A 24,838-nucleotide genomic window follows, 5' to 3' on the forward strand; every position below is an offset into this window, starting at 1 on the left:
ATGTCTGTAGACATTGACCAGGGGTCAGCCTCATTATATCAGAGCTCTGCTGACAAAGCTGAAAGAGACGCAGCCTGTGACTTGAAATATGTGTCCAGCATAAACATGCAGGAGCGCTTTGGACAAACTTGATGAGCACTGTAAATAAGAAGTCCCACGTGAACTCGGGTTTCAGTCCAGTTTATTCCTGATTTGTGCTCACACAGCCATTTTAGAGTGTTGCATCATTAATGTGATGAGGCTTCACTTTGATAGCGTTAGGTGGACATCTGGTGAAACATACAGAGTTGTCATACTGAATCACTACTTACTGTTTTCCATTGAATTTAACGTACACAGCAAAGAGAAAAAAGCTTCATCGTGGACTCTCTTTGCAGTTTCACTTTGCAGAATCGCTGAATTTTCTATACATCATCTATATTAACTCAACTAGTGATCGGGGCATTTGTAGGCCTTTATTTCTTATTTCATCTGTTTGATCAGTACAAGTGTTCATTTTTAGTGTGAAACAGCTACTACATGTACTCTGAAATGTGCCACGTTAAAGTTAGTGCAGTATAGTGTTCACACATAGTCAACATGTTTCAGAAAAAAGCAATCTGCTGCTTTAGTTCACCAACTGGGCTTTTATTGTGAAACTCAAAGGATAACAAAGCCAGGTGTCATCCTCTTTCAATAATTTCAGATCAGGATCTTATGTTTAGGTCTAATGCATATTATCTGACAGACAAGTCTTTGTTTTATTTTGATTTTTACAAACAAGAGTGAATTTAAAAAATGAGCCAAAATGAACAAAGGAACATAAATTATGTTAGGAAAAGTCAACATACGTTGGTCTATTTTTTCTCCCTCGTGCTTCAGGGTTAACGTTCTCCTAACATCCCCACCATTCTCCCAAACTAATGAGAGGCTTTCTTGAGTGTAATTTATGATTTTATTGAATGTACTTGTTTTTGTAATGTGCGTTTGTGCAGATATTACAAGCGGCTGCAAACCCTTGTCAAAGACCCTCGACACGACTGCGTGCTGTTTGCCAATGAATTTCAGAAGTACTCTTACTGTCCACGAGAGAAGGGCGAGAGCCAGGAAAAATGGCAGACCAGGTCAGTGCTCATTATTTACCACACTCACTGAAGTGTACAGTCAAGTTGCTGCAGCACATGTAGCATAGAAATAGAGTCTATAGAGTCTTTTCCTTTCTCATTTTTTCCTCTTTGTCATGTTTTTTCTTCTACTTATACTTCTTTGACTTCATTTTGTTTTTCTGGGTCAAAGTGTGACGTTACATGTTTCACTAGGTGAAATTTGTAAATCTCATTAATTATAATGGAGATTATGCTAATAAAACATATTCAGTTCTTCAGTAAAGATGAAATACTTGCACCATGGGAAGTCCCCAATCTTGCCTATTGCAGCGTAACTAAGGGAGGATTCAGGGTCACTCAATCCAGCCCTAACTATAAATCAAAAAGGAAAGTTTTAATCCTAATCTTAATAGTGAGAGGGCGTCAGTCTCCCGTGTGCAAATAGGAAGCTGGTTCTACAAAAAAGGACATGAAGGCTGATGCTCTGCCTCCCATTCTACTTTTGTAAACCCCACAAATAAGCCCGCAGCCTGAGAGTAAAGTGGGTGTGTAAAAGGGGTTTGATTATTCAAGACTTTTCTGTGTAAGAAGATTTTAAATTAAATTCTGGATTTAACAGGGAAGCCAGTATGGGAGAAATATGTTCTTTTGTTCTTGGACTGGATTAACTGAAGGTTTTTCAAATGATGCTTTTAGGACATCCTGATAATCATCCAATCACACAAAATGTCTTTGACTGCACCTGCTGACTACTTCTGCTCAGCAACTCTTGAAAGGAAATTGTGTTTCTAAAAATGTTAAGTCTCTGGGTTTAAAAAATATTTTGTGAAAGTGACATAAATGTATAGTTCACACGTGTGCAAAATTCATCTGGGAGATTTAAAAATGTAAACATTACATTTGAACTTTCTTTCAAATTGTGCAACAGGCCAGCGGTGCAGATGCATATGGCACTTAGAGCACACGTACTGGCTAAGATGTCAATCGAGCATTCATAGTGTTTTGTCCCAATAGGGGTTCAATGGGTAAAGGGGTCATTTTAACATTTTCAAAAATGTTTTTCCTCCACTTCAGGTAGAAAACAAGTGCAGGAACAAAGAAGTCAGGAGGACTTGTGAATGGCAGCTTAAAAGTGATTAATATTTATACCAGTTTAATAGAGAAAAGCACCAAAAGGATTTAATGAGTGTTTTTAATAATAGAGACTTGGTTGTAATGTTAATCACGATCTGACAAACTTTTATGTTGTGCCAACAAATGAAGCTAGAAGTGCAGTGTGTTCTCATGAAATGTGTTTATTATATAGATAAGGCACTCAATTATTTATTTTTTATATTCTTTCTGTGGAAGCACCATTTGAATTACAAGTAGTGTGAAATCATAACTTCCACCTACAAAACAGCAAAAACTTAGTGGGATATGTTAAAGATTATTGCTTTAGCGGGCAATTTGCTTTCATGCATCTTATGCTAAACTTGTGAGTTCATTTAATGTGTGTGTGTGTGTGTGTGTGTGTGTGTGTGTGTGTGTGTGTGTGTGTGTGTGTGTGTGTGTGTGTGTGTAGGTGTGTGTACTCAGCTGCAGTGTGGTACTACAACCACCTGGCAGGAATGATGAATATAGTGATGATCACTGAGGATCCTGAGGCCGTGGCTCAGTTCAGCAGCCTGACGTCTGGAGTGTACGTCATCTCCGTCCAGGTATATGAAATACCTTTATAATACCATCTACTCTATATCGGCTTCTTATATGTAGCCACCTTACAGGGATTTATCATCATGCATTTAGAGAAACACGTGGTTTGAACACCTAAAACTGAAAGTCAGCTCTTTGTGTTAAAGTCGTTGTGTTGGAGCCTATATGATGGAACAGTTGGTTGGTCTGTATTATTTCACTAATCTTCAGTGGGACTATTGTAGCATGTAGCAGGCATGGGTTTTTGAAACACTTACATTTTTGGCAGCAGTATTAGAACAGTCTCACTTAGAAGTGAAATTGGTGGTTGTTGTCAAACTTTCGGTCATTACACATGATTTCTTGGTTAAGTGACAAAATGTAAATATATGTGGCATTTAGTCTGTTTACATACGGAGAGCTGCACTTTGTTTTTCAATTCATGTCAGCCTAGCAAGCATGCTGTGGTTGTATAAAACACAGTGACAATGAGTCAGAAAACTATTAAACTAGTATGTAAATGAGAATTTCGCTAAAGGTGAAGGTCACAGCCTTGTTTGTAATTGCACTGATTGATCCGAGCTCTGTCAGAAAAAAACAGTTACACTTTTTACCTATTTGTCGATACACTGGTATCGCCATTTAAAATGGTCAATAAATGACAGTTAAAGTAAAGAAGAGAGGTTAGAAACAGCCTTTAGCCATGTTATGGGTATTGATATTATATGTTTGGCTTCACAGGTACTCTGCATCTTCCCTCTTGGCAACGTGTTTGGAACGCCGCAAACACGAGTCGGTCAGAGAGTAAACTCATTGCTCAATAAGGACTGATATCAAGTCTGATGTTTATTTAAAGGAAAAAGAGCAGTACATGCTAGTAGCCGTGAAATTAATATTACATCGCTTTCTATTGTGATACATTTTTGATACATTGCTGCCAGATTTGTATATTTTTATCCAAACATACGTACCCGGGTATTTTTGAAAACGCAGATTTTTCTATGTGTTTGCGCCTTTCGTCCACACGTAAACGGCGTTTTCGGTCACTGAAAACAGAGATTTTCAACCAGAATTGGTAGAATTCATTTAAATTGGTTGGTTTCCTAAAACGGTCGTGGCGTTTAAGCACGGTCCAACAATTAACAACAGGGTTGAGGTTGTTGCTTTGGGAAGCCCATTCCAAAAACTCGCTTTATTTATTCTGAAACCAGTTCTTATATCTATTTAACTATTATTGTAATACTAATACTGAGGACGTCTAACTGTATCAAAAGGTTTAAGCATCTGGCTGTTGATTTGAGGTGAATTTGAAAGATTTTACTCTATTTCTCTTTCTCGAACCTGATAAGGTTAAGTGGAAGAGGATCCAAAACTTAGGCCCTTGAAGGGATGTTACTGGAACTAAGAAGGCCAACTGAAGTAATTTATTTCTTGACCTGTGTGTTTTTCCTTTGCCAGGATTATTTGCAAAGCTTCTGGTCAGATCTGCAGGCAGCCCATGAACTGTTTAGCTCCATTTCTCAGGCACAACAAGAGACAGAGGGCGACGATGGGGAGAAAGAGTTTCCCGAACATCTTCCCGCTGAAGTCCTGGAGGCTGGTATAAAGTCTGAACGTTACATTCAGGTAAAAATGTACCAACCTGTTGTTGGGTCTAACGCTCAAACCCCGCTGACTCAGTGCTTTCTTTTACTTGCTGCAAGGGGAGAAGGTCTTCATCTGATCTTAGCCCAACTCCAGCCTTCCCTCAAAGCCCTTTTATTAACTTCAGTGGTCACACAAACATCAACATTAATGATGCGACAGATAAGACACGCACATGTGAACGTGTGTCTCTGCAAGAGTGAACATGTGATGTGTGTGTATGTGAATGTGTCTCTGTGAGCATGTGATGTGATCAGTGATGTGTGTGTGTAGAAAACAGAGGTGAGCATTCATGCTAAAGATCTGATCATCTTGTGCAATGACAAACATATTGATCCACAATTCTCTAACTCCTGTTTTAAGTATACCGGATCTCTCTTTAAAACACGAGTTTAAAACAACTGCAGGAACAACGTTTAAATATTTTAGTAGCTTTAAGCCTGTTCATTTTTCAGAGAAACTGCAGGTACCTTTAATACATATACTAATCTATACTAACGAAATACACTGATGAGTGTAGGGAGTGTGCTGAGGAGGTAGGAGTATTTGAGGGGCTGACGAATAAAGAAAATGAGATGAAGAGCAGGACTGTTATTGAATGAAGAAGATATGAACTGTCTCTAAGTTTTCTTGCAGTTTAATTTTAAAGGAGAGAGACAGAAAAAACACATCATTATTATTATTATTATTATTTTAAAAAGTCATAAAGGGATTGGCAAGTTACTTTCAGTGAGTCCCCAAGCAAAACATGGCTTAGTATTTGGGGTAGAGACCTTTGTTGCCAGTGGTAAGACTTTTCTTGGTATCAAGTGGAGTAGTCAGAGGGTGACGATGGGGAGAAAGAGTTTCCTGAGGCAGATGGACATCTGCGTCTAAAGGTCAAAGGTCACTCTTTCGAGGATGCCAATGTTCACATTTTGGACAGAGAGGACAGATGGTTTGAAAGAGGAGTGAAAGAAGCCATCTATGTCCACTGTGAGCGACCATCTTTGAACAGAGGCGGGGCTTACGACACCAACTCTCTGCCATCTATAATCCAGTTTTGAGATCCTTCCCAGACGCCTTAACGCCCACTCACATCCTGGGCCATCTGACCTCAGGAATTCGCATGATAAGGTGGGGCCAGGTTTCACAATGAACACACCCGAAACTCTGGCTGATTGGGACCCACACCCAGTTTCACACCTTGGCTCAGGCGATTAGAGGATCATCAGGGGGTCCTTTTGTCCCTCTGTGGGGGGAAACTCCCACTAGGTTTATATCTGGGACTCTCCACCATTTGACCTTAGAACTGAAGAAGCTTCTCGGATGAGAGGTGAAACGTCTTCAAGCAACTTAAAGAAGTCCAGACGCTTTTCTTTGCAAGCTCCTTTGACTACGATGACCTGGATGACTGAGAACCTTCACAGACAGTTTTTGGTTGATATTCTATCGCTCTCCATTAAATGAAACTAACATTAAAGAAATAACATGAATAATTGTTCTTTCTTTGTAACTGAGGAAACCTACAAATTCAGCAGTGATAATTATTTCCCCAACTGTACCTGAGCAGGTATGGAGATGTCACAAAGAGAAGGCAGTGGAGTTTTTCACCAGATTGTTTAACACAACCTCAGTGGCAGAAGAGTAAATGTCTTGTTTCATTCCTTTTTACTAGGGTACACTGAATGTTAACAAGCATCGGGCACAGAACGAGGCTTTCGTCAGGCCGAAGAACTTCTCAACCAAGAGCACAGGTGAAAACGCCTTACATTTTCAAAACAGGTGGAACAGACACATTAAACTTATATTTGCTAGATGTTTCTGATCTCTTCTCCCGACTTTGACCCCCCCCCTATCCATCTTAGATCTGACTTGGGATGTGCTTGTGTATGGTCGAAAAAATCGAAACAGAGCGGTGCATGGGGACGAGGTTGTGGTGGAGTTGTTGCCCAAGAACGAGTGGAGAGGGAGGGACACAGCCCTGACTGATGGGGATGAAAAAACTGGAGAGGACAATGAGAGTACACCTCTGCCAACAGGTGGGAATGTTTGTACTCCATTCATTCACATTTGATTTATTTTTGTATTTAATGATATTTTGTGTATTATATTTTCTGTCTGATTTGCCTAAAATATGTTCAGGATATCTCACAAATAAGTAATGAAAACAATGAAGCATCTTGATCGAACCACATGAATGGTTCGATCCGTGGCTCCCCGAGTCTGCAAGCCGAGTATCTTTGGGAAAGATACTAACCCCAAGTTGCTCTCCGATGCATCCATTGGAGTATAGTGAGTGTGAATGTTGCTTAGTAAGCACTTAAACGCATAGAAGGAAGTGCTTGTGTGAATGGGGTGATTGGGTGAGAGTAGAAAAGAGCTGTATAAGAATTAGTCCATTCACCATTCTTGTTTATATCACCTGCATGAAGCAACATTATAAGAACATATTTGGGTGAAATAACATTTGGAAGCTATTTTCTGGACAGGCATTCACAATTAAACTTTTTTTAAAGTTGCTACTGATTTTTATTACAGTTCTGGTGTAATTTGGCACAACTGAACCTCTTCTCCATGGTTCCATTCGTCAGGGAATAGCTTCTTGACAGCCACATTTCCAGAGATTCAAATAACGATGAAGTTTCGTCGAACAACTCAAGGGCCAAATGCATCTCTCAGGTTCTGTGTCACGTCTTTGCTGGTTTTTCCTGCTTTTTAATGACATGGCAGATATTGTTCATCTTCTGTAGAATTTTTTTTACGTCTGACACCTTTTCTTTCGTCCAATACAAAAGAAAGTTTTAAGTCTAGGAGACACAAATGGCAGGGAACGCATCCTGAGCTTCCACTAACATACAGTTCCCTTTACCAAACACAACAGAACAGAGACAGACGGGGCCCCGTAAGTTTGCCAGTGTAACCTCGCAAATGACAAAAGAGAGAAAGAAAGAAAAACACTAATTAATTAAGCACACAACTCAGGGCCCAGTATTCAAAAGGCGAGGAACACTCCTGCAACTATACACGTGGACTCGCACAAATAATCAATAATCTTTTCAGCTGTGGCAGACCTAGAACAGGGAGGGATAGTTCAGGTGCAAAAATACTGTTTTAGCTTGTCACACTTTTAATTTGGCTAATGGGAACACCCTGTGTTTTTACATAAAAAATATGCAACACATAAAATACATTTTAATCTAACTGGAGGCAATTGACCATTGTTAACCCTTCTTATTGTTATTATTTTTACACACGAGGTCCTAAGGACAAAAAACTTCCCCCCCCTGCGGGCGGTCAATCCTTCAAGCTCAGGTCCTCTACCAGAGGCCTGGGAGCTTGAGGGTCCTGCGCAGCATCTCTGCTGTTCCCAGGACTGCGCTCTTCTGGACAGAGATCTCAGATGTTGTTCCCGGGATCTGCTGGAACCACTCGCCTAGCTTGGGAGTCACCGCACCGAGTGCTCAGGTTACCACGGGGACCACTGTTACCGTCACCTCCACATCTTCTCAAGCTCTTCTCTGAGCCCTTGGTACTCTAGCTTCTCATGTTCCTTCGTCCTGATGTTCCTGATGATTGCTAAATCTGTCACTACAGCCGTCTTCCTCTGCTTGTTCACCACCACTATGTCCGATTAGCCATCACCATTTTGTCCGTCTGTATCTGGAAGCCCCGAAGCATCTTAGCTCGGTCATTCTCCATCACACTAAGGGGCGTCTCCCGTTTTGACCTCGGGACTTCCAGGCCATACTCGGCACAGATATTCCCTTTATACTATGCCGGCCACTTGGTTATGGCGTTCCATGTATGTCTGCTAGCATCTTGCACCCTGTTGTTATGTGCTGGATTGTCTCAGGGGCATCTTTACGCTTGTATCTGGGGTCTTGACTGACTGGTCTGGTAGACCCCAGCCTCTATGGATCTTGTACTTATGGCTTCATGTGCTGCCATTATTAGTGCCTCTGTGCTCTATTTCAGTCCAGTCCAGCCACTGGTAGGATTTCTGGATGTGAGCTAGTTCTTTTATCTGTTGGTGGTACTGTGCAGGATCCTGTCCTTCCATGATGGTTCCTCTTCTTGCTCCTCTTTCTTGGGTTTCTGGTGCCTGAGGTATTCACTAAGCACACCTGAAGCCCCTACCAGTCAAAAGTGTGGACACGCCTTTTTTTTAGTGGTTTTTCTGTCATGGCCTGGTACTTCTACATAGTAGATTCTCACTGAAGGCATCAAAACTATGAATGAACACATATGTAATTATGTAGTACATATGTATATACCGGCTCCCCCCCAGTGCTGCGTTCTTTCTCCTCTGCTCTTCTCCCTGTACACCAACTGCTGCACCTCCACCCACCAGTCTGTCAAGCTAATCAAGTTTGCAGATGACACCACCGCTATTGGACTCATCTCGGACGGGGATGAGTCTGCCTACAGGAGGGAGGTTGAACGTCTGGTGTCCTGGTGCAGCCACAACAACCTGGTGCTGAATGCCCAGAAGACAGTGGAGATTATTGTGGGCTTCAGGAAGCACACAGCCCCACTCCCCCCCCATCATCCTGACTGACACCCCCATCACCTCTGTGGACTCATTCCGCTTCCTGGGTACCACCATCACCCAGGACCTGAAGTGGGAGCCTCCGTCACCTCCGTCATAAAGAAGGCTCAGCAGAGGATGTGCTTCCTGAGGCAGCTGAAGAAATTCAACCTGCCAACACGGACGATGATGCAATTCTACACCGCAATCATCGAGTCCATCCTCACTTACTCCATAAATGTCTCTCTGTACTGATGTCTGACATTTAACCCCACAGGTCGTATTGTAGGGATCCTGCAGAGGAACTGGAGAGACTACGTGGTAACTTTCCCCACTAGGGATGGGATTCAGTCCCAGAGCAGGAATTCCCAGCGGATACTGACCATACCTTGGGACCAGCGTATTCCTAAAATCCGCATCAGTACTCAACAGGCTGAAGCTCTGCAGGTCTGACTTGACTTACATCTATAGGTTGATTTTATTTTCATGATGTACATTATGGCTTAGTCACATGAGTAAAAATAGGACGGCACCTGCCTTGTAACAAAGAAAAAAACGCTGCTTTTCCAGTGATTGCAGTGAATATTTTGCATTCAGCGTTCAATTACAAGTAGTTACGGCAACCAACTGGTCGATCAAAGGTTGAGAATACAACACTGTCAACCTCTGGATGAACGCTTTCAAGGTGATTGCCTTGAAAAGCAGGACTCTATCTCCAGACCATCTTATCACCATTTGATTGGTGTTTTGCACCCTTTAAATAAAAGTAACTGACTGAGAGTAATTGCAGAATTAGTCCCCGTCTTCCAAAGAAGCATTTCAAAGCCAACAATATTGCAAATTCATTGCACATAGCAACACCGATCTTGTTTGCGCTCCAGTCTCTAGTGTTACTATAGCATTATGCTTTTGTCTCATAGTGTGACCAGTGTTTACTAAGTGCTGTCTCATTTCTATCCCTGTCTTCTCATCCTCACCTAGGACCACAGAGTTGTGGTGCGCATTGATTCATGGGAAAGCATGTCATTCTATCCCAACGGCCATAGTGTACGGGTTTTGGGTCGAGCTGGAGAGCTTGAGACTGAGGTCCAGACCATCCTCCTAGAGAACTGCATCCATATTCTTCCTTTCTCAGACGCACAGGTGAGAGCACCTACGTTAGAGATAAATTCAAGTTTTTACATCTCTAAAAGGCAAATTCCACAAGCCTATATAGTATGTTTCACCTTTCGTATTTAGCTGTTGTGAACCCATCAGCAATTATTGTGAATATAAATATTATGATAAAATGTGATTTTTTTTTATGTCTATAAATTGCAATTAAACAGTTAAATTCAACCATAATTGACGCAAATGGTGGCAAATACCCATCTACACAGTTTGGAAATACTTTGGTGAGTAATTTGCTTCATCCTGTGTGATAAAACTTGCAGGATTCTAGTAAGTTAAGTAATTTCAGAAAATATGTTTTTGTTACTAATTCCCAGCTCTGGTTGTACTTTGGATGTAGGTTTTTGATTGTTAAGGATTAATAAGCTTCAGAATTGTCCAAAAACAGCTGGACATTATTAAAACATTATTACCAAATCACCAAGCAGTGAAAGAACCCTAGCAGCTCCATATACCAAAAGCTTGGGGAAAAAAAGAGTCTGGACTTTTTCTTGAAGATGTTTCACCTCTCATCTGAGAGGTTTCTTCAGTTCTAGGAGAAACTGGTGCAGAGTCCCAGATTTTAAGCCCTATGGGAGTGTCCCCCAGGAGAGATGGACCCCCTAATGATCCTCTACCTAATCACATGAGCCAAGGTGTGAAAATGGGTGTGGGTCACAATCAGCCAAGTATTCGGGTGAACCCACTGTGAATCCTAGCCCCACCCTATCATGTGATTTCCTGAGGTCAGATGGCCCAGGATGTGAGTGGAAGCGTCTGGGAAGGGATCTCAAAACTGGATTATAGATGGCAGACAGTTGGTGTCGTAAGCCGCTGCCTCTGTTCAAAGATGGTCGCTCACAGTGGACATAGATGCCTCTTTTACTTCTCTTTCAAACTATGTCTTCTGACAGCTGAGTCTTGTCTCATTTTAAGAGCTTCCTTTACATGTGTGTGTTCCCTCTTTTTTCCTTCAGGCTTAGAGGGAACATGTTCTGCCCGGTGGTGTAGGGTCCTGATTACTCAAAGTTTGTGTTCCAGAGGGTGATGGGAGTCAAACAGGAGGTACTGGTTCGTGTGTGTGGGCTTCCAGTAAACTTCATGTTGAGGTTTCCATTCTCTTTAATGCGCACGGCAAAGTCCAGGAATGGCATACTGTTATCCTTTGTGTCTTCCCTGGTGAACTTTGTTTTTATCCACAGCGTTGATGTAAACAGTGAAGGATTCTACTTCCTGGGTTTTGATTTTGACCCATGTGTCATCAACATATCTGTACCAGTGGTTAGGTACTGTCCCTTTAAAAGAGCCAACAGCCTTTCTTTCCACCAGTTACTCCTAGACCTGAAGAAGCTTCTGACAGGTGAAACGTCTTCAAGGAACTTATAGAAGTTTGGACGCTTTTCTTTCCAAGCTCCTTAGACTACGATGACCTGGATGACTGAGAACCTTCACAGACTTATATGACCAAAAGGTTTGCAAGTTGACAGCTTGGTCCATAATAACCCTTAATGTGGTCACCCTACTGTCAGCTTACTTGGCTAAGCTCTTTCAGGACATTGGCCACCTGCTTGATAAGGGCACCTGTATGCATTTTCCCCTTCTCAACCTCATACCAGTGATACTGAGTGGGGTGAGGGAGGAGTAGCTGTCTCTCATTTTTATAGATCCCATACTGGCCCATCAGGCCATTGATGGCAGAACTAGCTTTTCTGTTCCACTACTGGCCATGACCATTGCCTTTGAACATTGACTTGGCGTGATTTTTTTCTTCCACATCCCAAATGGTCAGCACTCTGGGCGTGGCACACGAGTGGCTGATTTAAAATGAAGCAGGTCTCTCTCTGAGAGTCATTGTGAACATTCAGAATGCTAGATCACTTTCTACATGCTCATTTTATGAAGTATTTGAGAGATTCCTTATCTATACTCTGTTTAGGGATGGGTATCGTTTAGGTTTTATCCGATACCGGTACTTTTGAAACTGTGCGGGTGCTTAAATGGTGCTCTAACCGTTGCTTCCTTCTCTCACCCCAACCGGTCGCAGCAGATGGCCCCGCCCCTCCCTGAGCCTGGTTCTGCTGGAGGTTTCTTCCTGTTAAACAGGAGTTTTTCCTTCCCACTGTTGCCAAAGTGCTGCTCATAGGGGGTCATATGATTGTTGGGTTTTTCTCTGTATCTATGAAGCGCCTTGAGGCGACTTTTGTTGTGATTTGGTGCTATATAAATAAAATTGAATTGAATTGAATTGCTTAAAGAATGGAGAACACAAACTTTGTCCAAAAACCTCTTATGTTTTTATTTTTAGCAGTCTCTTTTTTCTGCAAAATGATAACCAAGTTAGCCTTTTCTTTTGATACAACATACCTACTTTGTTTGGAACCGGTGAATAATGGAAAACATGTTTAGCTGTTTGTTTTTTTTGTAAAAAGATAACGGTGTTAGCTTTTTCTGCAGCTACAGGGCATGTATGGTATCACTCTATCAAACAAGAAGACAGTCGCATGTAACTACGACGGTGTTTGCTAGTTCACCTTACATGCATTAATGTAATAACGTGGTTAGCCTACTCAACGTAAATTACACACGAACAACATTAAGCTCCTCACGCAGAGAAGAACGGTTGCTGCTGCATCATCATCCGTCTGCTACACTGGCAGGGCTAGGGGCCAGGACTCTCCTCTTCGGGTTTTTGGGGGATGTTGCTAACTCCAGGTCCAATAACAGGCAACCCACCCGCAGCAGATGTGCTCGGTGTGAAGTCTCGCAGCAAGCTATCAAATACGATGCATTTCTCTGCTTTTAAAAAAACGCCATTGCGTTGCCAGGTGTTTCATCGGATTCGAGGTGTTACTTCCTTTGCACAGTATCACAGTATCACCTTAAAGCACTTGTTGCTGCTGAGTTTGCATATTTTGCTGTGAAGTACAGCCAGACTTTTGACCGCTTTGCCTTGGACATTTAATCTGTAGCTCTGCTCTCAAAGAACATACGTACCTGGACCCGCCTACTATCCTCGGAAACGTAAAATGATTGGCTAGAATCCAAAGTGTATGACATCTCAAGAAAAAAAAAAGCCACCCGTATCCGGTATACCCGCACCCAATGTTCCCTCTAATTTTTCATGTGTCTGAGCGAACACAGAAACTCCCTGAGCGATCCCTTGGACCACTGTGAGCAACAGCAGACGTGTGCACTGTGGTGACGCCAGCATTGAATCCATGCAAGTTACATGGTTTATTAAAGTAATAAAATTACAGCATTTACATTTATGTTAGACTACTTTTAATTAACTATTTTAGCCCACTTACAATGAAAATTTAAAAAAACAAAACAAAAAAATCTTGTTCATGACCTGTGTAGCATGTTAACACTATTGGAAGTAAAAATAACTTGAACTCCAATTTTGAAAACACAAGTTTCTTTTGTTTTTTTTTTCATAAAGCTCTGACTTGTATTATGAGTCTGTGGTCTGGGAGAGAGTCTGTAACTCTGTCTGCAAAATACAGTAAATAATGACCAATGTTGGGTAATTAATTATATAGTTACTTCTTCAAAAAAGTAACCGAGTTATGCAAACAACAAAGTTTTTTGCAGCTGTTTACCTAAAAATGCAGCCAAGGCGTTTTTTTAAATAAACATTTTAAATTATTTAGAGAACAATCATCAAATTGCATCAAATCTGATGCCACACAAATTATTTGTGCCACTCCAAAAATAATTTCTGTCAACTATGAGATGAAGGAGAACAACAGCCTGATACCTGCAGGCCTGACAGCAGCAGATGTGTCACTGCTGTAACACCTGTAACACTCAGCAGTCGCCTCATTGTTCTGACACACACTAAACGTCGCCACGCCGCTTTGCTCGCTAAAACACCGGTGTCGGCACATAAGGACGCTGTCAGAGCCTGTCAACGACATTGATTAGCTGCGTATATACGAATGTGAATCGCATTACTGGCTGGATCCCATACGGGAGCAGCCAGTCACTGACTAACACTGCAAAACAGACTTGTTAAAGTATTGATTTTAATTTCAATTCAGGTTAGATTTTTTTTTTTGTGCGCAACGCAGATTTTCTGTGCGCAGAGACCGTGCCAGCAGTGCGCAATTGTGCACACACACAGCTTCGAGGGAACATTGCCGGTACCCATTCCTAACTCTGTTCCACATGTTATGTTTCCTTCAGGATTAGCTAAATAAGAGAGGATTATTTTCCATTTATTAAACTGCATTTAGCTACTCTTTCGTATCACATTTACTTTGGGAATGCACCAATTGGTCCACATCCTGTTTATGCAGGGCCCACTTTTAAACGGTAAATTGCTGAAAATGTAGCCATATATAGCGCTTTTCTGTGTCTTGCACTCCTTTGCATAGATTGAAGCATCTGTGTGTTCCTGTTTTGTTGAGTGTATCTGTCTGTGTGGCTGTTGAAGGCTACTGAGAGTGTGACCTTCACAGTTCACCAGAGGACCATCTATTACATTTGTTAGGTTATGCGTTTTTGATATTATTGCATCCTCACTGGCACACTCAGTCCTTAGTGTGGGCTTACCCTGCTCCATACCTTGTTAAGGATAAAGAACTTACAACCTGGAAGTAGATTATATCTCCCATAGTGAGATACAGAGAATGGTTGCTTACCAGGGTAACTCTGGTTTTCTGAAACCCGGGTGATGTTTGGTTTTCACCTCCAAACAATCGCAGTCAGAGATCAGGTGAAAGAGGAAAGAGCAGAGAGCGTCAAAATAAAAGGGAAATTATGGGAGCAAACACCAGAGTTTAACAATTGTTCATCACTAAATACAGTACAGATATTTTAATAAGGAGAGGTTATTTGAAAGAATGAAATTGATTTACTGATGAACAGAATTTAAACAGGTGATTTGCCGTTAGACTCAGATGGCCTATCTCAGCGGAACAGAACCCCGTCTGTGAAAAGGATTAGAGCAGGAGCCCCGAGAGCCTGGAAGCTGGTGGTGGAATGGTTGAATGGAGCATGAGTGATGAGATGAGGCGTGTACAAGGAAGAATAACCGAGGACACAGCATGAATGCTGATTGGCCTGGAGAAGGTGATTGGACTAGACCACTTCAGGAACGCCTTTAGCCACACCTCACCAGGTGTAGACAATCGGCAGTTAAACCTAGGCAACACCTGAAGACAACTGCATTTCCACTGTAAGGAGTGTAAGGGTTGCAATGGGCTGTAACAAAGGACAAGCACAGATGAGTCCACTATCATAGACTGGAACATCATTCATAACTTTTTATGTTATAAAGGGGGTGGCAGTAGAGCTTCTGTGATTGGTCACATCAGAGAGTGCTTGGTTATCAGAGAGTTACCATAGTAACCAAAGGTTTTAAAGATTGCAATATAGCTATTGTTGTCCAGAGGGGCCGATGGTGCGATATGGCAGCCTCGCTTCTGTCAGTCTGCCCCAGGGCAGCTGTGGCTACAACTGTAGCTGCCTCCACCAGTGTGTGAATGTGAGAGTGAATGAATAGTGGCATTGTAAAGCGCTTTGGGTGCCTTGGAAAGCGCTATATAAATCCAATCCATTATTATTATTATTATTATTATCAAATCAACAAAATATTAAAGAATCATTAAATATGTGGAATAGTTCATTCTTTCCTTTTTTCATCAGTGGTTTACACACTGGCTTGCAGGCAAAATGTCACTGGTTCGATTGCAACCGGAGATACAAATCAGGGTTGTGCCTGGAAGGGCATCTGGTATAAAACTCTGCCGTATCAAAAGATGCTGAGCTATCAGGTGTGGTGACCCCTTGTGACAAGGGAGCAACTGAAAGTGAAACACTGTTTTGCTTTGTCTTTGTGTAAAGTGTCCTTGAGTGTTTTGAAAGGCGCTTAATAAAATGTATTATTATTATTATTATTATTATTAATGTTTTGTATAGAATCATAACAAAATGTGAAAAGTTCAAAAGACTATGCGGCTGTTTAGCTGTGCCTGTCCGTCTGCCATCAGCTGAGAGAGATGCCGGTCAACTCTCTGGAGAAGCCGTGGACGGTAGACCCCTCTGAGGTGGCAGAGCGGCGGGATCTTAGGGACAGTCGCCTGGTGTTCAGCATCGATCCACGCGGCTGTGAAGATGTAGACGACACGCTGTCTGTACACAAGCTCCCCAACAGAAGGCTGGAGCTGGGAGTTCACATTGCTGATGTCACTCACTTTGTCAAAGAGGGTTCGCTCACAGACTTGGAGGCACGTTCAAGGTGAGGAACTGGTTGGAGTGGTTGGGTAGAGTAGGTGGGATATAAAAGGATAAAAGAAAATTACAGCATCTTGCATAAGTGTTCAGAGGAACTTTCAGAAGTACAAAGAGGCAAGAAAGTTGTTGCCTGAATTAATGTTGCATCAGCAGCATGCCTTGTAGCGCAATTATAAATAACACAGAGGGCCACCTTAAATAAGGCTCGTGTCTGATGTGAAGCATTAAGCCTTAAATGTCTATCATTTAATCACATGTAGAAGGACTTCACAGGGTCCATGATGGCTTTGAAAGTATCACTGGCACCAGGAATTGAACCAATGGTCAGCACGTTGTTGGTTCAATCCCTGGTGCCTTCGGGCTTCATGTTAAAGTCACCTTGCACAAAATACTTAACCCCCAAATTTCCCTGGATGCATCCGTTAGTGTGAGTGTGCATGTGAGAGAAAATGCTTAAAGGTATAGACTAACGCGCTGTATGAATATGTGTGCGAATGGACGAATGCTGGTCGTGCTAAAAGGTGGTTGGGGTTCTCACAGTAGAGAACTGCTACACACAGAACACAGTGGTCCATGTTGTTACGAAGAACTTGTGCTCATTTTGAGTACGATGCCATTAACAGGACAGGGGAATGTTTCCGCTGTGGGAAAGCCTGAGTGATTTTCACTGTGGCCTTCATAAACATATATTACTACGGGACATGGCAGCCATACTTGTACACAACATTCAACCAGAAGGTCATGCAGCAAAAAAAGGAAAAATGAGTCCGCTTCCAACTAAATTAGTTTTATTCTACTGAGTGGTAGAAGTAAAGAACAGTGTGTCACACATCATTTGTTTTCAGATCCCCTTTGTACAGTTACGGGTGTCAGGAAAACACCGGAGGTCACATGATGGCATGTGACCTTGAGTACCTGATGTTAATGGTTTGTCTATAATTGGCTTTCAGTGCATCTTATTAATAAAGAGGATGATGATACAAGACAGTTGAACCACAGTAATAGAACAAGAAGATATTCATCTGTGTTTATGTCCAGATATATGCACATGTTCTGATTTATTTATTTATTTTGTGCTGTATTGTACAAATGAATAAAACTGAGTTTAAAATATCTGCAGTAAATGAAGTGAAGGTCGGGGCTGCAAAAGTAATGCTTGCACTTGATCTCCACAAATTTTCCTTCCTGGGAACATGCAGCGATGACACCATGTGACAGGGAAGCAGCCCAAAAAAATTTGTGTCACAGCTGAACGGCCGACAAATCTGCAGCAAATGCATTCTGCTGTCATCTCGGTGTAATCTCGCTATAATCCAAAATCTCTACGGAATTCTTTCAGCACCTTGTTGAGTCTTGGAAGTGAAGAAAGGAGTGTTCAGAAGGCAGAAGTGTCTAACCCAGTGCTAATAAAATGTATCTGATAAAGTGTAGTCTGCAGATAAATTAGTAAGAAGGTCCATGAAGTGCATGTCGTTTTTTAAAGGCAGCAGCAGCAGCAGCAGCAGCATGTACAGAAGATGATTGAGAGCCGAGTGAGGAGAGAAACTCCGTGTAGACTGTTAACAACGTGCACTTATAAAATAATACTGAAATCTTACTATATATTTTTTATGTTGTGATTTTTAATGTAGTTTTGGTCCTCTGCTTTCTCTCTGACTTACTCTAAAATTCCATTTTACATTTCATAGCTGTCCACAAAGCAGCGTGCAGATCACCCACCTGTCCAGCTCGCCTCCACACTTTAAAGAAGTAAATTAAAATCTCATGATTGTGGTTTGAAGCCTTAAATTCTATTTCAGAAAATGGGGAATATTTATTAAATCATAAGAAAAACATTTTGCTTATTTATTTCATCCTTCCTGACTTATTAATAAACAGAAGGATGAAAATGACAAAGGTGGAACAAACTCTGAATATTTAGTACTTATTTTCAAATTATGTCTCACTTTTGATTAGAAAGAAGATGATAAAGCTGCTGCTTTGATCTCATTGCCTTTTTATATTTATTATGTCACTTCTTAAGGGCTACAACCTACTACCTGGCAGACCGCAGGTACGACATGCTGCCTGCTATTCTCAGCGCAGACCTTTGCTCACTGCTGGGAGGTGCTGACAGGTTAGTAGACTTCCCATCACACGTTTCATTTTCATATGCTTAAAATGCATGCTAGTTGTGTAACTGACACTTTCAAATTCAGGTATGCAATGAGCGTGCTTTGGGAGCTTGACGCAGAATCCCTTGAAGTCCAAGAGGTCTGGTATGGTCGTACACTCATCCGCTCCTCCTATCAGCTCCACTACGAGCTGGCTCAGGCGCTCCTCAACGGAGAACAGGTTGAGGTAGCGGAACTGGCCAACCTGGGTCCTCAGGAAAAGGGTTCTAAGCTAGCTCAACTCACTGAGGCACTTGAGATGCTCACACATGTAGCCAGACATCTTCGGGCAAAGAGGGACAGAGGAGGAGCGCTGGAGCTGGAAGGAGTGGAGGTATGATTGGTTTCTTGTATCTTCATAGAGTATTTTGTGTGTTTTGGTAATGTGTGTACTTAACAGTAAGACTATATAAATAAAGACTGCAAACATTTAAGGTTCATGTTCTTAATTGAAAGCGTAAGCATGTTATAGCTGAGTGTCTAACCCTAACACATCGTCATTACTGACGTCTAACATACGACACAAAATGATTCAATGAATCTGAAGTGAATCAAACAAAGTAAACCGTGCACATAGCTTCAGTGGAGAGAAATCCATTCTGCACATTAAAAACTGGAACCACTATCTTTCTCGCACATTTCAGCTGCAGAAGATTCTCCCTTCTAAGCTTCTGTCTAAGTGAAAGTTTGACTTAACCTCTGTGTTTGGTCATTTTGTCAGATGACATCATGGTTAGAAAATTCAGTATCAGTCACCCCGAAACACTTCATACAGCCGAGGGGAGGAAATCAGGTCAAAAGACACCTGTGGAAAAGGGCCAGGGATTAATGATAACTAATGATTAAATGGAGATTGGTCTATAAACATGTAGTCAGTGATAATGATGACAAAGAGGTGATGATGATGTTCGGCGTCATCATGAGAATCCCCCAGCTGCCACGGTCTATTGCAGCATAACTAAGGGAGGATTCAGGGTCACCTGGTCCAGCCCTAACTATATGCTTTAGCAAAAAGGAAAGTTTGAAGCCTAATCTTAAAAGTAGAGATAGTGTCTGTCTCCTGAATCCAAACTGGAAGCTGGTTCCACAGAAGAGGGGCCTGAAAACTGAAGGCTCTGCCTCCCATTCTACTTTTAAATACTCTAGGAACAACAAGTAGGCCTGCAGAGCGAGAGCGAAGTGCTCTAATAGGGTGATATGGTACTACAAGGTCATTAAGATAAGATGGGGCCTGATTATTTAAGACCTTGTATGTGAGGAGCAGGATTTTGAATTCTGGATTTAACAGGAAGCCAATGAAGGGAATCTGCTCTCTCTTTCTAGTCCCTGTCAGGACTCTTGCTGCAGCATTTTGGATCAGCTGAAGGCTTTTCAGCGAGTTTTTTGGACATCCTGATAATAATGAATTACAGTCGTCCAGCCTGGAAGTAATAAATGCATGAACTAGTTTTTCAGCGTCACTCTGAGACAGGATATTTCTAACTTTAGAGATGTTGCACAAATGGAAGAACGCAGTCTTACATATTTGTTTAATATGTGCATTGAAGGACATGTCCTGGTCAAACATGACTCCAAGGTTCCTCACAGTGTTACTGGAGGCCAAGGTAATGCCATCCAGAGTAAGAATCTGCTTAGATACCATATTTCTAACATGTTCAGGACTCAGTACAATAACTGAATGAATTTAGACGCAGGAGTCTTCCAGGTCTTTATGTTTAGTTTGGTTTTTTGCTGTGTTATTTACAGAATTACAGATGGATACCATATATTTCTTTTCATCGATAATAAATTATAGTACGGTCTAATAGAGACGTTATTTTTAAAATCAGGCGTCTAAGCAGAACACGTTCCTCAGCAGAAAACATTTTATCAGAAAGTCATTTCAGTGAGAATATTGGAATAAAGAAACCAAGCACTCCACTGTGAAACCACTGACAGTTTTCACATTAGATCACAGCCATTTATCTACAGCGGCTGGTCGGCCATCTGTTAAAACCTCATATGGACAATTCCTGTTGTTCTATAAGATGCTCTCTAATAGGATGTCTTGGATTTATTTATTATTCAGTTATTGCATTCCTGTTATGGCTGTACGCACACAGAATATTGATATGAAGTAAAAATGATTCTCTCGGGTTGCTTCTGGGATAGTGGAAAAACCAATATATTTCTAAAAGTGTGTTTAATGATTGAGCTGCCACCCAAAAATCAAGTTCTTATCTTGACAAAGCTGGATTATTGACCGCTGGTGAAACATCTGTTGTCCTGAAGGATAAGGACAACAGATGTTTCATCTTGATCTATTATATAAAACGGCCAAAACTGTGTTCAAATCCAAACTTTCTGGCTTCTTTTGGTTCCTGCTGAAGTGCTTTGGGTCCCCTCAGTTCATCCTTAGTCTGAGAAAAGTTTTGTTCTCTCTTTAAGGCACATTTCCTTTGAGCTAACTTAAACTCTGATTGGCTGTCCACTATAAACAAAAAGCATGAACAGCAGATCGGTGGAGTTTCTGTGCCCATGAGCAGAGCTGTGTGCCTGTTAGGGATATGTGTTCTTACTGGTATGATAGAGAGCTGAACGTAGGAAAGACAGTAGACTGTTTTCAGGTTGAGATTCATTCACATTTGGTTCTCCGTGCAGCATTTGTTCCGGTGGAATGGTGCATGTTCAACTGAGTTAAACTGTAGTAAAATGTGGCCCACTGATGCATTTTCATATTCTTTTTCATTGAAGTCACGTTAGAAGCATTTTCCCTTTTCAGGTGGGTGCCCAGCTGGATGAGGAGAGGAACATTACGGCCCTGGTCCCTCGTCAGCCCCTGGAGGTCCATGAGACCGTGGCAGAGTGCATGATTTACGCCAACCACTGGGTGGCCCGCAAGATCCAGGAAGCTTTCCCCAACCAGGCCCTTCTAAGGTGTCACCCACCACCACAACAGGAGCTATTCAACCAGCTGGTGGACACTGCAAAGGCCAAAGGTTTCACCATTGACACCAGGTAATGTTTTTGACTGTTCAGTATAGAAACTGAGGAAATGCATATTGTAGTCCAACGCACATCATGTTCAGACACACAAGTGTGTGAACCTGAAATGTTTGATAACACGGGGACACACTCAGGTGTCACATGAGCAGTCAGACAAGAAGAAGACATGTTCCTTCAGCTCAGGTTGAGGTTGAAGCCAAATATGCTTCCAAACCAAAGACTAGAACATATGATGAAGCATATCTTGCCTTTGGCTTCAGCTTCACAACAGCTGTCGTGGCAAGGTCGGTCTCCCCGACAGAATTAGTTTCCCCTGCGTCGGGAGCACACGCTGGGCTGTCCAAATCACGGACAAACAGGATCCCACATTCTTGATTTTCAGTTCACAAACACTTCTTATAACGACTAACTACTCCTGAAACTTTGGAGGTTTTAGCTCTTTACACAGTAAAGTTACAGGATAAATATAATTATCAGGCAAAATGTCCTTCGTTTGTTAAAATAATCCCGTCTGATACCACGAGAGGACAATAAATATTTCATTTTCTGTTGTAACCCTTAAACTGAATGGTAATGTAACGACACTCAGGTTTCACTTTTTTACAAAACTAAAACATCACTACTTCCACGTCTGACTGTTTGTAATGGAGGCGGCGTAACCTGGATCCACACTCCGTGCCCAGCGAACGCTCGCCACGCAGGGGGAACACATGCTGTCGGCGATGCCGACCTCGGCACAACGCTGATCCTGCCGCAGTTTGTTCCCCGGTTCAAATCCCGGACAAACAGGATCCCACAGCTGTTTATGCTTTTAAACCCGTTTTGCACAGAGAGCAGTGTTGAATATTCTCACACGGGAACAAAACAAACAACTCAAATAATTAAAGATGGTTTGTTTTTCTGTTTTTTAAAAGAGGCAGTGATTTATTTAATTACAACCTGTAATCTATTACAGTTAACTTTTATTTGTTTAACTGTTTACAAAAGGTCTGAGGATCTGAGGCGTGGAATGAACTGCAATGGAGTTTGAAAACAAAATATGAATGTGCGGTTGGAGGATTGTGGGGGGGGGGGGGTTAAACCAACAGCAGAACCGGTCCCAGGACAAGAGACATGGTGATGCAAGTAGCTTTGTGTCACTGACTGCTGAGATGAGAGGCCTCACTCATCCCTGGTTTCTGGCTCTGTTCCTTCAGGTCCAACAAGGCTTTAGCTGCCTCACTGGACCGAGCTGTGGACCCACAGGACCCCTTGGTGAACAGGTTGTTCAGAATGATGGCCACCACTGCTATGTCACAGGCTCTGTACTTCTCCACTGGTGCTCATCCTCAAGACCAATACTACCATTATGGTACGATACCGCTGCACAGCTTTTATTGGCTGCACTAGAGTTTCAGTGTGACTGTGGGTCAGTCCATCCATCACACGTCTGCACACACTTGTCCAACGTCTGTTGTTTGTGAAGAATTATTCGACTGAGAACTAGAAAGAAGGCTAACGTGCTGATATTTGCTTCGTTGTCGTAGGTCTGGCTCTGGATCGCTACACACACTTTACCTCACCCATCCGTCGGTACGCAGACATTGTCGTGCACCGCCTTCTTACCGCAGCCCTGCACATGCAGAGGGGCGTTGTATCTGGTAAAGCACCAGCCAGTAACAAAGAAGTGGAGGAAATGGCTCACCATGTCAACAGCAAGAACAGGGTCAGGGGTGTTTTATTGTTTGTGTTTTTCAATGATTCACCTCTTACTCTATTAACAGAAGCTGTGCTGACGTCTGTTTCATTTGCAGGCAGCACAGGCAGCCCAAATGCGATCCACAGCACTGTTTCAGTGTCTGTTTTTCAGAGAACGAGACCCTCAGACAGACCCGTGCTGTGTGGCTGACGCTGTTGTCTACTCCATTCGAGACAACGGTGTCTTGGTGTTTATCCCAGAGTAAGAACCTTCAGTCCTGTGTTTTGTTCTGCAGTCTTCTTCTTTTCCTTTGTTTAATGGAGCTGTACAGCAGCTCACAGACGGCCAACCACTCGTGTATTTTTAATAGACGAATTCAAAGTTTATGACAATGAATGAATTTGTTGGAAGATGTAATTGCACGCTAATCAATGTATTGTCATGATACGTTGTGTGGCAGGCAGGAGAAGGACCCAATAGCAAAACTCACAGACACGGGGATGAACTCAAAATCACAGCTTTAATGCTGGAATGGCAGAACATAGGAAATACAAAACTAAACTGGGAAAAGTAAACTAACATACGCAGAGAGACACAGGGAGATCCACACAACATGAGGGCTCATAAATACACAGAGGGGCACACAGGGGGTAAGAGTCACGAAGGGAAAACACATAAGGAACAACGTAACAGATCAACCCAGGAAGCATGGCCTAAATAAAGAACAAAATACAAAAATACATGAAACTAAGAATACTGGGCCCACATGGCCCAGGACCATGACATGTATATTTAACAGTATACACGCTAGTTTTATTTTCTCTTAAAAAACCTCAAAATGAGTTTTAAATTGTATAAATTTACTAAACTAATTCCTTAAACATTTATTGTGAGCAGGGAAAATCGGCTAAAACCCCGAATCTTTTCTCTACCAGGCTTTAAATAAGTTAATTGCATTGCTGAAGTTGAGTCTGTGGGGAGGGACGGTGCTTTGGAGCCAGCCTTGTGTTTGTGGCACTTCTACGTTAGCTTAGCTAACCTCTGGAGGTTGCTGCTTGTTTATTGCAAGGAAAGTGTAATTTAATAACATCAGTGTTCTCCATGCTTGTGGTGTTACAGGGATATGCAATATTAACAGTTTATTAAAATGTAACCTGTGGTCATTTTGAGAAGGCTGTAGAATCCATGTAATGATTAAAATCACAGGGCGCAAAGCAGGTTGAGTAATATCACTGAGTAAGTAAGGCTGCCTCTGACCACAGCCATGTTGTTCACAGGTATGGTGTGAGGGGGCCTGTGTATCTGAAGAACAAAGAGGGCCTGGTGGTGGTAGCGGGACAGGACGGCAGCTGTGATTGGCAGGGTGGCACTGTGCGAAAATACCCGGACCGCATTACCACCACCTCCAGCTGTGGCACCTCCACCTTCAAACTGTTTGACCACATCACCGTAAGTCACAGAAAACGCTAATCAATCATTTTAGAAGGTTTCCAGCAATGCAGCGCCTAAAGGCGACGATTCCAAATATATATGCATGAGTGTATATGAATCACAGGTTCATACAACTACTGGATCTTTTGTGGTCCAACATTAAGAGACGTTTTATGATCTTGTTGTGATAAAGTGTCGTGTGGTTGCTGCTTTGTTAGCTAATCTCAAGGTAACAAAACGTCAGTAAGATGAATGAGACGAAAATTATTCCTGAAAATAAATCATTTAA

The 24,838-nt window shown here is 42.0% G+C and overlaps 1 protein-coding gene across 1 annotated transcript in view; it reads left to right on the forward strand.

The window, feature by feature from the left end:
- LOC147327388 (DIS3-like exonuclease 1) overlaps window positions 1-24,838 on the forward strand; it is a 27,496-nt gene continuing 2,658 nt past the window's right edge. Inside the window, exons 1-16 of the mRNA XM_086297397.1 lie at window positions 1-23; window positions 975-1,103; window positions 2,650-2,785; window positions 4,218-4,385; window positions 6,061-6,139; window positions 6,251-6,424; window positions 9,191-9,360; window positions 9,895-10,056; window positions 16,059-16,306; window positions 18,326-18,418; window positions 18,501-18,789; window positions 21,217-21,452; window positions 22,637-22,791; window positions 22,967-23,145; window positions 23,234-23,379; window positions 24,396-24,567. Coding sequence (XP_086153523.1) covers window positions 1-23; window positions 975-1,103; window positions 2,650-2,785; window positions 4,218-4,385; window positions 6,061-6,139; window positions 6,251-6,424; window positions 9,191-9,360; window positions 9,895-10,056; window positions 16,059-16,306; window positions 18,326-18,418; window positions 18,501-18,789; window positions 21,217-21,452; window positions 22,637-22,791; window positions 22,967-23,145; window positions 23,234-23,379; window positions 24,396-24,567 — 2,559 coding nt within the window. The remainder of the gene's footprint in view (window positions 24-974; window positions 1,104-2,649; window positions 2,786-4,217; window positions 4,386-6,060; window positions 6,140-6,250; window positions 6,425-9,190; window positions 9,361-9,894; window positions 10,057-16,058; window positions 16,307-18,325; window positions 18,419-18,500; window positions 18,790-21,216; window positions 21,453-22,636; window positions 22,792-22,966; window positions 23,146-23,233; window positions 23,380-24,395; window positions 24,568-24,838) is intronic.

The sequence above is a fragment of the Aulonocara sp. 'chitande type north' Nkhata Bay genome, linkage group LG6, assembly GCF_057382095.1.
Source record: "Aulonocara sp. 'chitande type north' Nkhata Bay isolate Kocher_YH1m ecotype deep benthic linkage group LG6, A_spYH_male_GT1.1, whole genome shotgun sequence".
Lineage (NCBI taxonomy): Eukaryota > Metazoa > Chordata > Actinopteri > Cichliformes > Cichlidae > Aulonocara > Aulonocara sp. 'chitande type north' Nkhata Bay.